Below are 12,184 nucleotides of genomic sequence, written 5' to 3'. Positions count from 1 at the left end.
CCTCCCCCAAAATTTCAGCACACCCCAGGGGCAGGAGTACTATTCTTACATCCCCCGCTTCCTGCTCTAAAGATATGCAGGATCTTGGCTCCCATGCAGACCCTCTGAATCAGAATCTGCATTTTAACAAGATCCCTGGGTGGTCCCTACGTACTTAAAAGTTTATCCCAGAGTGGTGAGATAAAGTGCCTCCCCCTCCCCGGCATTTGTAATGTCTGATGACATTTTTGGTTGTCACAACTGGGGTGGGGGTTCCTACTGACATTTAGCCGGTAGAGACCAAGGATGCTACTAACCATTCTACAGTGCACAGGATGGCGCCCCACAGCAAAGAACTGTCCTGTCCCCAATGTCAAGAGTGCTTGCTGAAGCTGAGAAACACTGCCCGAAGACAAGCTAGAATCAAGAAAGTTCTGGAGGGGTTGGCGTAGTCTGAAGAAACTATTCTCTGGTTGAGAACCCTGGTCTAAAGAATAGATGCTCTATTGGGACCTGAAAGCCATTTTTACCTTTCTTTTCTCTGAATTTCTATATGACATTACTGCAAATTAATTATGCCAGTGATTGTCCAGTGCTCCCCTGCATTCATCCAGCCATGCATTTATTCAACATTCAACAGCTATTTCCTGATGGGACCTACTAATGCCTGGCTTTCTTCTGGACACGAGGACACCATGGCACAGTAAACCAAATCCGTGCCCTTATGGAGCTTATATTCAAGAGAGGGAAATGCAATAAACAAATAAATAATACTATCCAAGGTTGCCACAAGTGATACTTAGAAAAGAAAAAAAAGAGCAATAATGTAGGAGATCCACTGTTGTTACTCAACTGCAAATTCCTACAGGGCAGGTGGGTGGGATAAGCTTCCTCCTTCCCCTCCAGGTCCACTCACCTCCCTTTAGCACCCTCCCTGCTTTCTTCCCCTGCAGATTTAGCATCCCCAGCCCTTTGGCTTGTCATTCTCTGCCAATGGGGAACCCTGGCAGGAGATTGGAGAAAGGAAGAGAATGAGGTCAGGATACTCATTCTCTCCGAGGTTCCCTCTCTGAGGTCATCTCAGGCTAGCTGCGTTCCTCCACCCACGGAAGGTGGCTCCTCTTACAAAGTTCAGGCCTTTGTAAATAGTTTCTTTAAAAATAAACTCTTCTTGGGGCCGGCCCGGTGGCGCAGCAGTTAGGTTTGCACGTTCCGCTTCTCGCGGCCTGGGGTCCTCCGGTTCGAATCCCGGGTGCAGACATGGCGCCGCTTGGCAAAAAACCCATGTTGTGGTAGGCGTCCCATATATAAAGTAGCGGGAGATGGGCATGGATGTTAGCTCAGGGCCAGTCTTCCTCAACAAAAGAGGAGGATTGGCAGCAGTTAGCTTAGAGCTAAAAAAATAAAATAAAGTTCTTGAATTACATAGAATATGAAGGTACAGTCTCTTAGATATGGAGATATAGAAGGCATAGCCTCAGGCCGGCCTTGTGGTGTAGTCAACTGTGCTTGCTCTGCCTCTCCTCCCTGGGTTTGCTGGTTAGGATCCTGGGTGTGGACCCAGCACGCTCATCAAGCCATGCCCAGCTGCCGTCCCACATAGAGGAACTAGAATGACCTACAACTAGGATATACAACTATGCACTGGGGCTTTGGGGAGAAAAAACAGAGGAAGATTGGCAACAGGGCCAATGTTCCTCACCGAAAAAAAAAAAAGAGGTATAGCCTCTTAAAATTTTTCTGCCTTCTCCATATCCAATACTTAGGTCAAGTCTCTTACCTCAGTCAAGAGTGACTCATTCCTCAGACCTCAGATTGTTACTGTCACTAGGTGGCAGCATATCTAAATTATATTAACTGCTTTTTTTTTTAATGTGTAAAACCCACTTTTGAGCCTGATTTTATAAAAATAAGTAGAGATGACAGCAAATTCCACAGTGAGAAAGAAAGAAAGGAAGGAAGGAAGGAAGAAAGAAAACCTCCAAAACTTAAGAGTAATATGACTAAAGAACCATTGGTTGAAAAAATTTTTGCTTCAAAATGTATACCAAACTTCATTAAGCGACATTATCATGAAACAGAGCATTTTGCAGATTATATACTATAAGAAAAGTTTTAATACATGCAATAACCTTCTAAAATGCACCAAATATTTTATTTATTTCTTACCATTTCTTTCTTTTTTCACGTCCATTTTGGATGACTCTGTTTTAAAAGAGAATACACACAGAAGTATGATTATTAATATAACAATAATTGTATTTATTTTAATTATGTCTATAAATAATTTTTTATTAATAATATAATAATAATCCAGTTTCCTAAATTAATCAAAATAGACTCATGAATAGGAACAAAATGACTATATTTAGATACAGACGGCGGGATTACATCAAATAGGATTGAGTGCAACTTTCAGTCAAGCCACCTGGGCATGGTGCACCTGACCCTGCGTCCGAGCCGACCTGGAAACGCTGCCTCTCAAGTGGCTGGTCAAAACTCACACTGGGGCTGTGATTTTTGTGTCAGTTAAGTAATGACACATAGACATTGCCAGTAGAGTTGTACATTTTCCATACTTCAAAATCTACCCAATTCTCAGCAAATGGAAATCCAAGTTGTCACAGTAGGAATGAGAAACTTTAATTTACCAGAGATTTTTTTCACACCAAAAAGGTTTGAAATATAACACATCTTACAAAACAGTTTACCCATTGCATTTAAATTTGACTGAATTTGTGCTCTATTTTAACTAGGTTCATTCTGTATTGAATATTCAATTGAGCTGATAGAAACATCTTAATATCAAAACATTTTAATCATACTGATAGCGTACAGAATTTATTAGTAGCGAATAGGATTAAAGCAGAACATTTTGTTTTGGTGTGTGCAAATTTAGCACAGCTTATTAAGATAGCTGACCTAGTAAAACATAAAATCGCATTTCTCATTGCCAATATTGGTGCATCAGCCATTCCTGATACTCTCTCTCTACTTCTCTCTTCAGTTATGGAGACTCTCCACTTTCATCTTCAACTTTATTATTTTCATACTAGTTACATTTAGTCCAATGAATATGTAAATATGTATGTATACCTAATAATTTGATAAAATGCCTTTTAAAGTTTAAACTAGATTAACTAATTAAGGGGTTATTAATCATAAAAATTATTATTATAAATTTTTTATTATTAAATATAAGTTTATGTAGTGTGAAGAAACTATTCCCTGGTTGAGAACCCTGGGATAAGAAATGGATGTTCTGCTGGGATCTTTATTTATCTTTTCTCTGAATTTCTACAGTACATCACTGTATATTAATTATGCCAGTGATTATCAAATGCTATTCTGCATTTGTCATCCATGAATTTACTCAACATCTACTCCTGAGCACCCATTAATGCCAGGCTTTCCTCTGGACATGAGGATACCATGGTAAATTCAACCACATCCTTGCCCTTTATGGAGCATATATTCAACTGAAGGAGACGCAATAAACAAATAAATAACGCTATATAAGGGAGCAATAGGGGATTCGTAGTAAACTAAAAGGAGCTCCTCTGAGATAAATGAAACAAAAACTTCACCTTTGCTCTAGGTACCAATACCAAATTTTAACCTTGCTCTAAAATCAGCATGCATTGTTAATGCTGAAAGGAAGGGGTAAGTAAAAGGAAAACATTTTAGACTTAAAGACTTTGTGGTACCTTGGCTATACATAATAAAGCGTCTCTGGTTGACGTTGAAGTTGGCTTTGCACAGTTGGCAGATAATCGGAACTCTGTTATGTAAAGCGGCATGATGGAAAATAGCATAACCTGCCTCATCTGAGACATTGATCGTTGAGCTGGAGGTTTTACGGCTAAATGTATGGAAAACAGCAGATAATCCTCTTTCAACAGCAGACTTCATACCAAATGGGATGCTCTAAAATTATTAAGAAGCCCAGAATTAGTTTTTTCAAAATTCGCCAAAATTTGGTTTAAGGGGAAAAAAGGACAATGAAATATATTAATACAATGACATGATTGGTGCTCAATTACAGTAGAATTTTCACAAAATCCATGAGGAAAGTGTCTCACTGGGCAATGATTAAGTTTGTTAGAGCTATATAGAAACACTGAGAACTTTAAAAAATATTTTTGGGAAGTTTTTTTTTCTTCTTTTTTTAGGAGGAGCTGTAGATCCTTCTTTGAAGACAAAACAGGATAGACAAATATATTTCTGAAGTACTTTAAAAGCAAATGGAGAGGCTGGCCCTGTGGCCAAGTGGTTAAGTTCGGGCGCTCCGCTTCAGCGGCCCGGGGTTTCACAGGTTTGGATCCTGGGCAGGGACACGGCACCACTCATCAGGCCATGCTGAGGCAGCGTCCCACACAGCACAACTAGGACCTACAACTAGAATACACACCCATGTACTGTGGGGCTTTGGGAAGAAAAAGAAAAAAAAAGATTGACAACAGTTGTTAGCTCAGAGCCAATATTAAAAAAAAAAAAAAAGCAACCGGATATCACTGGTTCCTTTTCTCATTTAACAATAATCTCATTTAGAAGTTTGGAAACTCGAAATATATAACTTTAGGAATACAGTTTGTCTCCTTTGCTCTAGGTCTCAAAATGGAGAGGTAAAAACGCTGCGCTTTCTTTGAGACATTCTATTTAATAGTTTAAAATTCAATTAACAGGTTATTAAACTTTAAAATTTATGGAATTAAAACAAGTAAATGGTAAGTAGATACCAGTGTACCCTTTGAAAGTGGTGAGCTCACCACTTAATTTATCAGTTCCAGATCCCGGAAGTCAAGGCTCCTTGAAGCCATGTGGAGTCTGACTCAGGATGCCAGTGTGCTCCTTACGTTTAGTTCTCAGGACTGAAACCTGGCTCTGCTGTTTACCAGCTCTGTGATTTGGGAAAGATCCTTACCTCAGCGTACCTCAAATTTCTCACGTGTAAAATAGGAATGACAATAGTACCGAGTGCCTTGGAAAACTCGGTTGAAAGGACTTATAATAGTGCCCGGCGTACAAAACAAGCATTCAATAAATATTAGCCATTATTAAGATTAATCACAATCCAGTTCATTAACAGCTTGTTTTGTAACTCTGCCAGAAATTTCTAATCCAGAAGTGTACAGCTTTTCAGCCACCAAAATATGGAATTTTCATTTCAAAGTGAAGACTTTATTTAACCTATTGTTTGTCCCTAAGATAAAAATTTGTTTTAGACATATATTTATTTACAATATATAATTTCTTACACTACATTATGTGGTAACCACTGAAATACCTTGCATTTCATAGATTTTTTGAAACCAAATTTTTTCTTGAATTGTTCGTGTAATTGAGCATCTGTCAGAGGAAGTCTTTTCAGCCTCAGATTGTTGACTATTTCATTTATGGCTCCCCACCATTGTGTCTTATATAGTTGCTGATAGAAAGTTTCCAATTCAAAATAAATCACATAATAGCTATAAAAAATTAAGAAAAAAGATAAGTTTTTCTGACTTTGAAGTGATTTGCTACTTTCTTTTCCTATGCTGGCAAAACTTTATTTTTCTATAACAATTAAATACAAAGTGTAGTTTCAATTGAAGTTGACTGTAAATATTTTAATAACATGGTTATCAACTGTTATTAATTGAGTTATTGTATAACAAATGTCTTCTCCGTGTTGGTCCTTCTAATTGACTCTGCCTTTCCCATGCCAGTGACAAGAGGCACTGTCTAAAAGTGACTGGAAATTCCAACTCTGGCTGAAGGATTCTGGGTTTACCTTCTAACCATTTGCTTACTCTCTTCTTATAAATTTATGTATTAACACTTTTTATTTAGTTATGTCTACATTTGCTTGCTCAAGAGTTTACCTTGAGTCTGACCTGGAATGATGCTTTGGGCAATGCTCCTTGACTTTTACTAACTGCTGCAGTAGACTAGAGAAACCCCCACCCCCAGGTCCCTGAGACACAGGTAGGCAAGGGCCTCCATCCCTATCACACTGGAATGGAAAAATGACAAAATTTTGAGTGACTCTGTTCCCTGGGGTTGCTTATCATCACAGGTAAAAGAAAATGATGCCTTCCTCCACTTCTGCCCATGAGGTACATTCCCATCCCCAGATTCTGGCAGTAAGCGCCTCAGCAGCTGACTCGACCTCTGCCGGTGGGAGGCCTCTTAATGTTACCTGGGTTTCCGCTCTAAATGCAACTGTTGATTGTTGTAAATACAGTATTCTTGACAGTGGCCACTCCCTCCTATGGCTCCTCATTCTGCTACTCAGGGACTATCCGTTCTCCTTCGGGTGCTGAGGAGTTTCTTCCATCATACTAATGTCCAGGGAAGCGAATTGGAGTCTCTCTGTGCTAAGGAAACTCCTTGCCCAGAAGCTGAGGGGGAATCACTGAGCCCCACGGGTCAGTTAAAGGAAGGTCTTAAGGAAACATTCTGTTATGAACTGGTCAGAGGCTAACACTCCCTTTCCTTGACCTTTATTTCAACCCGTTTCCTGAATACAGTAGACCTCTACACGGATGGAGGCAAGTTTGAGGACCTGTTCACATTTATTTGAGGCTGTCGTTCTTCCTATCCACCATCCCCTCCTCCCAAAAGGAAACTAGACCACCAGAATATAATCTAAAGGTTGTATTCACCTGTATCTCGCAGGTATAGTGCCAGGCCAGGTGGTGGTCACTTTATCCACGGGTCCTGACTTGTTGGAGGTGCCACCTTCCTCAATGCAGACTTACCTACCTTACCAGATACTAGCTTCCAAAACCAAGGGGCAGGTATTCTGAATCCTACTCAGATTTGAAGGCTTTAAATCAGTGTTTATAGGCTCTAGGGCCTTAAGGAGCTGTTTAGGTCAGACGTGAATGTTTGATGTGTATTGGATAACGAAACTGAATTTCTAGAAGAATATAGCTCACCTTCCGTTAGTATTATGTACACTGATAAGAGTGGCCACCACAAACAGACACTCCAAGTCCCACAAGACTCCCTCCACGAGGATCACACTGAGAATGTCCTTTGATCTTTGGCTCGGCTCTGTATCATCCTGCTCCAAGAGAATCTCAACACCAGCAACCTCTGTCTTTTCACGTACTTCTTCAGGGAACTGGCCCTGGCTGTGTTAAATGGCCACGAGAACAGGAGCTACTAACTACCTTTGGGGCCCTGGTCCTCCGTGACGTACTCTTGGATCACTGCTTAAGCAATGAAACAGACTTATAAATTCACCAAATACTAAGGGAAGGTGGGCTGGAAATTCAGTTTAGTCATCCAGTACATCAAACATCCAGAACCAGCAGGGTGCTGTCCTACCCTAGAAACTGAAGAAGGAGGTGGTAAAAGTCGCTGTACCCTGAGAAAGTCTCTGACCACAGGATTCTGTGACCCCTAAGGTTGGATACACAGGCCCACGCAGAGATGATTATTGGAAGCCCAGAAAGCCCAGATGGCGGCACTGTGAGGGAGCCCTCATCCAAGTACAGCACAGAGACATACCACTGTTCTTACTCAAACCTTAAGTGTAGTGCAGGGACTTTAACGGGGCCTCGCTTTTAAAATAACTCCCTCCATATTCTTCTGCCTGGGATTCTGCACCCAGCTTAGGGACCGTGGTGAGGAGCTTCTAATACCACACTTCCCTGACACGCCACTGTCACATTAAGTTATTCTGACCTGCCTCCTAACGTCTACAACAGTATCATGATGCTGGTATGCTCTCCCCCAAATAGGACATTTTAGTCATCTATTTTCTTCAATCATTGTCATCTTAATAATTCATGAGTTCTTCTGCCTTTATGGACAGCCAAATCCTGGGTATCTGAACTGTGGCCCCTATTTTTTGATTCTGAAACAGTGGGAGAACCCAACCTGAGCCAAAAATGAATCTAGGGTTTAGATGTTTCTGGGTATGCCTGGAGAGCCAGTGGAACTGGTCCTATTTTCATAAGGAACCAAGAGTCTCCTAGGAAATAAATCACTCTGAGGAAAGAGAACATCAAGATACACGTAGTTGGTACAATAAAATGCCCCTAAAATCAAAGAAGAGGGAGATTTTGAGATGGCATGTTTTTCCATCACTCAGATTATTCTCTGGTCCAGCACCAACATAGAATGATCCCTATACTACAGAAAGGAACAACTGAAAGCAAAATGACTGGAAGAGATGTTTTTGCACGAAATTATTAGGGGTTCATTATTAGTACTTCTTTGAAACCAATAAAATAAGTAAGGAAAGAAATTCTCCCTATTTCATTGGATTGGCTCCAACATGTGTCACAGTTGATGCATGCTGTTTAGCAGGGATCAGGAGGAGCCAGCCCCAAGGCGACACCAGCTCCACAACCAGGAGCAGCAGTGCCAGAGACAACAATGGCGTTAGTATTGAGTTGCCTTCATGGTGTCTATTGGGCTCTAGGGGCCCAGTGGTGGATCATTACAGGGAGCTCAGGCATGAAAGGAGGAAACTGAAGATGTCTCATATTACCTCGGAGAGCTGATCTATGGGCATATGAGATTCCTAGGAATAATTGTGTGGGGGTGGATTTTACAGGGAACCGAATGTTCTCTAGTAATTGGTGCAGGAGCCAGGAAAATACTGATTATTACTCCACTTGAGATTTTTACTGTTATTGTATGCTGGCTGGGTTTGGGAAACAAGCTTATGCTGGTTTTGAAAGCCTGCAAATTCAAGTCCATCTGTCTACAGTTCACCAACACCGATGACCAAATGCTGTGCATTAATCAGAAACTAGAGAAACGATTCCACTGTGACATCCTATTGCAACAACATGACTGGATCCCTTACAGTGCCACGGCAATGTGCTTATGCCAACAATATTCCTTCACTCACAACAACCTCTCACCAACAGCGTTCATCCCAGCTGCCTCCCTGCATTCCCAGGATCATTAGTGTCCAGCCAGACATTAGAACCTGGAAGAATAAAGCTTTATTCAGAGGTGCCTCCAGGACACTATTACGCTTGGGAAGGACTGTACATGGGGTATGTCAATAGTGTTGGGTCCCTGAGCGAGAGATTCTTCTTCCAGGGAGATGCATGCCAACTGTCCATTCCAGAGGCATGAGATCTGCTGCTTAATTGTCTTCAATATCATGGAGGTCGTTAGCCACACGGTCTTTGACTTCAGCTCTAGTACCATGTGTGCATTCAGGCACTAGTCAATGGAAAGATCCACCTTTCATTCTTTATCTTGCTTCTCCCTCTGCCTTATTTCTCTTATTTCCCTCACTGCTATGCATCTTGAAAGAAATTTGCAATCTGTGTCTTTACTTCTTTACATCCCATGGACTCTCCTCAACTTTACCCTTCAACTCAATACATACAGCCTTGTATAGCCACAACTAAAATTCTCTTACCAAGTCACTGCCAAATTTAGAGGGCTCTCTTCAGTATCAAATTGATTTGGCCTTTTTCTCTATTGAATTTGATGCTTTTGATTAGTTCCATATTTTTCAAATTCTCCCCATTTGGCTTCTATATTATCATACTTTCTTGGTCCTCCTCTGCCTGCAGCATTCCTCTCACTCTCCTTTGCTCTCTCCTCTGCTTCTCCCTACCCCATTTAAAAGCTGCTCTTCTTCAGAGTTCTAGACTTGGCCCTATCCTCTTTAAGAAAAACAAAACAAAAACCTCTCTTATATGCTTTGAAATCTCAAGTCTCTACCTCCAACCCAAATGTCTCCTCTGAGCTCTATTTCCCATATTTCCAAACTTCAGTGTCCAAGATATGAAAATCCAAGAACACAATACATGAAGGACCCTAGCAATACTGAGAGAAACACATTGCTCAAAAGATGACAGGTATAACAAGACCCAGCAGAGGAAGAGGATTTTAAATCATATTCCTTATGGAAATGAAGGGGTATGTGCTGAGTCCACCGCTTTCAGTGGGCCCATAGGATTTGATCCTTACCTCCATCCCCATTTAACCACTGTGTTAATTGTAAGAGCTAATTATATCACTATAATTTTATACAGAATGTATCAAACCTTATAAAGTAATAAACATAACAGTTATGTTTATAGTATATATATTTACTTATAGTATATATATAATATATATATATAACTTAGTTTGTTGAGTTTGTACATCATTCATGGTGGATATTATTGTTCTAGGATCTCCATACAGAGGTTTTAAGTAGGCCTTTGCATTTCAACACTTTCCTTGTTTTCTGCTAACTTTCAACAAGTTCCAGTTACTGTGAATAATTACTGAAAGTTCCTTACCTTTTTCCGTTAAATTCCATGACTGGTATTGAGTAATATTCTTTGTATCCTGAATCTTCTGCAAATGTATTAGCAGCACAATCCCGTATTTTTTCTAAATTGTTCTAAAATATGAGTTATGTTACTAAAAACATATCTTTAAACAAATCTAAACAATTATGACTTCTTTTAGATAAAATTTTAAACATGTAAGTGACAAATTTTTAACATAAAATCCCACAAGACCCTAATAATGACTGCGTGTATCCAATTCCTAATTTGGGAGTGAGGAAAAAACACAAAAGGAAAGATACAATATAGACAATATGACAATTGAAATGTATAATGTTTATACTAAACTCCAGATGAAGAATTATTGTTCCCAAACTCTGGAGGATCTCTGTTCTGATACTAATCTTTGAGGAAATGGAAGAACATGTAGTGAAATATTCAGGGATTTCTACTGAACTCTTTGGTTAACTATTCTAGGGCAAATATGGTCCATTAGAGGTCTGTAAACTCTGCAAGGACGATAGTTGTATCTAGCTTATTTATCATTTTGTCTTTGACATCTAACATAGTACCTTAGAAATAGTTAGACTTAATTCATGTATGTCACAGAATGTATGGAAAAATTAGTGAGTTGGGAAGATAATCATTTGGAGAGCTGCCAAGTGCCTGTACCACCAGAGACTCTTTCTGGATGGAGAGTAGGATAAAAGAGTTGTGAAACGACAAAACATTCCAGGAACAACAATAATTTAAACCTGAAAATCTTCCAAAGCATTCTCAATTGAAGGGGTGCTGATATCAAATTCAATTCCTCCATGAACATGAAAATACTGATTCTCTTTGTAGTGAAAATTCTGGCATTTAAAATCTCGTCCATAAATGAATGGAGGCAATTCTCGCTCTGTCTTGACCTTGTCATCTCCAAAAATGAAAACAAACTTTTATTTAAAAAGTGGAAAAAGCACATAACAATCATATTTTGGAGATCTAGATTCTCACTCACGTAAACAAAGTGGAAAAATCCACACGAAATGAAAATCTGGGCAATTTCAGTCTATAAAATTATTTATGCTATTAGAAAATGCTTTGAGCATTTTCTGAGGTTTCATTGTACAAACATTTCAAAATAGTCAAACCATCATGCTACTTACCGATTTTTATGTGTGAGCTCAAGATTAATATCTTACCTTCGATTATCAGAAGAGATTTGACACACTGTGCCTTAAAGAATCCTTGGTTAAATAAACAAAAACTCACCCGGGCTAGTTTAGGTAAAAAGAGATATTAAAAAGAAATAGGGGGGTATCTCTCACATGACAAAAATAACCAGCCCATTTTTCTGAAAAGTAATGAAACCACACATATAACATTTAAAAAAATTAATTTTCTAAAATCTCAGTAAGGATTAGGTTTGTTCAATTATTTTGACTTGTTAGCAGAATGTGGTTTCAGCAATATAAAGTATATACTGTATTTTGAGAAATATAAAAGGTATAGAAAATTACAAAGAATAATGTAACTTCCTAATCTCACCATCTGGAATTAACTATTAACATTTAGTCATAGTTGCTTCAATAATTTAGGTAACAAAACATTACACATATACCTAACGTGCTTTTTAAGCAAGGCCCTGGTAGTTCCATACACCTGCTGTCCCCCAACCTGCACGTGGGACAAGCATGGTCGTGAGTCCAGTCTTAAATAATTCACAGACATGGATGATAATCTTCACCATCTGTATTCTCATGATACAAAATTTAATTAAATGATTTGCAAAACTTCTACTGAAAATTGCCATCTGAATAGAAAGCCCACTATAATAAACCTACATTGGGCACCAAAGAAAATATATAAATTGCTTGCTAATCTGAGTGGAAGGAATAGTTTGCACTACATTCGTGCCAAATTCCATATAAACATGGTCCTCTTTCAGCTCTCTGTTCACTTACATGAGTCTATTT

General features: G+C 39.3%; 1 protein-coding gene across 1 annotated transcript in view; it reads right to left on the bottom strand.

The window, feature by feature from the left end:
• LOC124238077 (ankyrin and armadillo repeat-containing protein) overlaps positions 1–12,184 on the bottom strand; it is a 66,093-nt gene that overhangs the window by 41,577 nt on the left and 12,332 nt on the right. Inside the window, exons 4-7 of the mRNA XM_046658588.1 lie at positions 10,979–11,142; positions 10,233–10,336; positions 5,267–5,447; positions 3,687–3,906 (exon numbers count right to left, since the gene is read on the bottom strand). Coding sequence (XP_046514544.1) covers positions 3,687–3,906; positions 5,267–5,447; positions 10,233–10,336; positions 10,979–11,142 — 669 coding nt within the window. The remainder of the gene's footprint in view (positions 1–3,686; positions 3,907–5,266; positions 5,448–10,232; positions 10,337–10,978; positions 11,143–12,184) is intronic.

The sequence above is a fragment of the Equus quagga genome, chromosome 4, assembly GCF_021613505.1.
Source record: "Equus quagga isolate Etosha38 chromosome 4, UCLA_HA_Equagga_1.0, whole genome shotgun sequence".
Lineage (NCBI taxonomy): Eukaryota > Metazoa > Chordata > Mammalia > Perissodactyla > Equidae > Equus > Equus quagga.
Note: the sequence above shows the minus strand (reverse complement) of the source record. Positions and strands in the feature narration are given on the sequence as shown.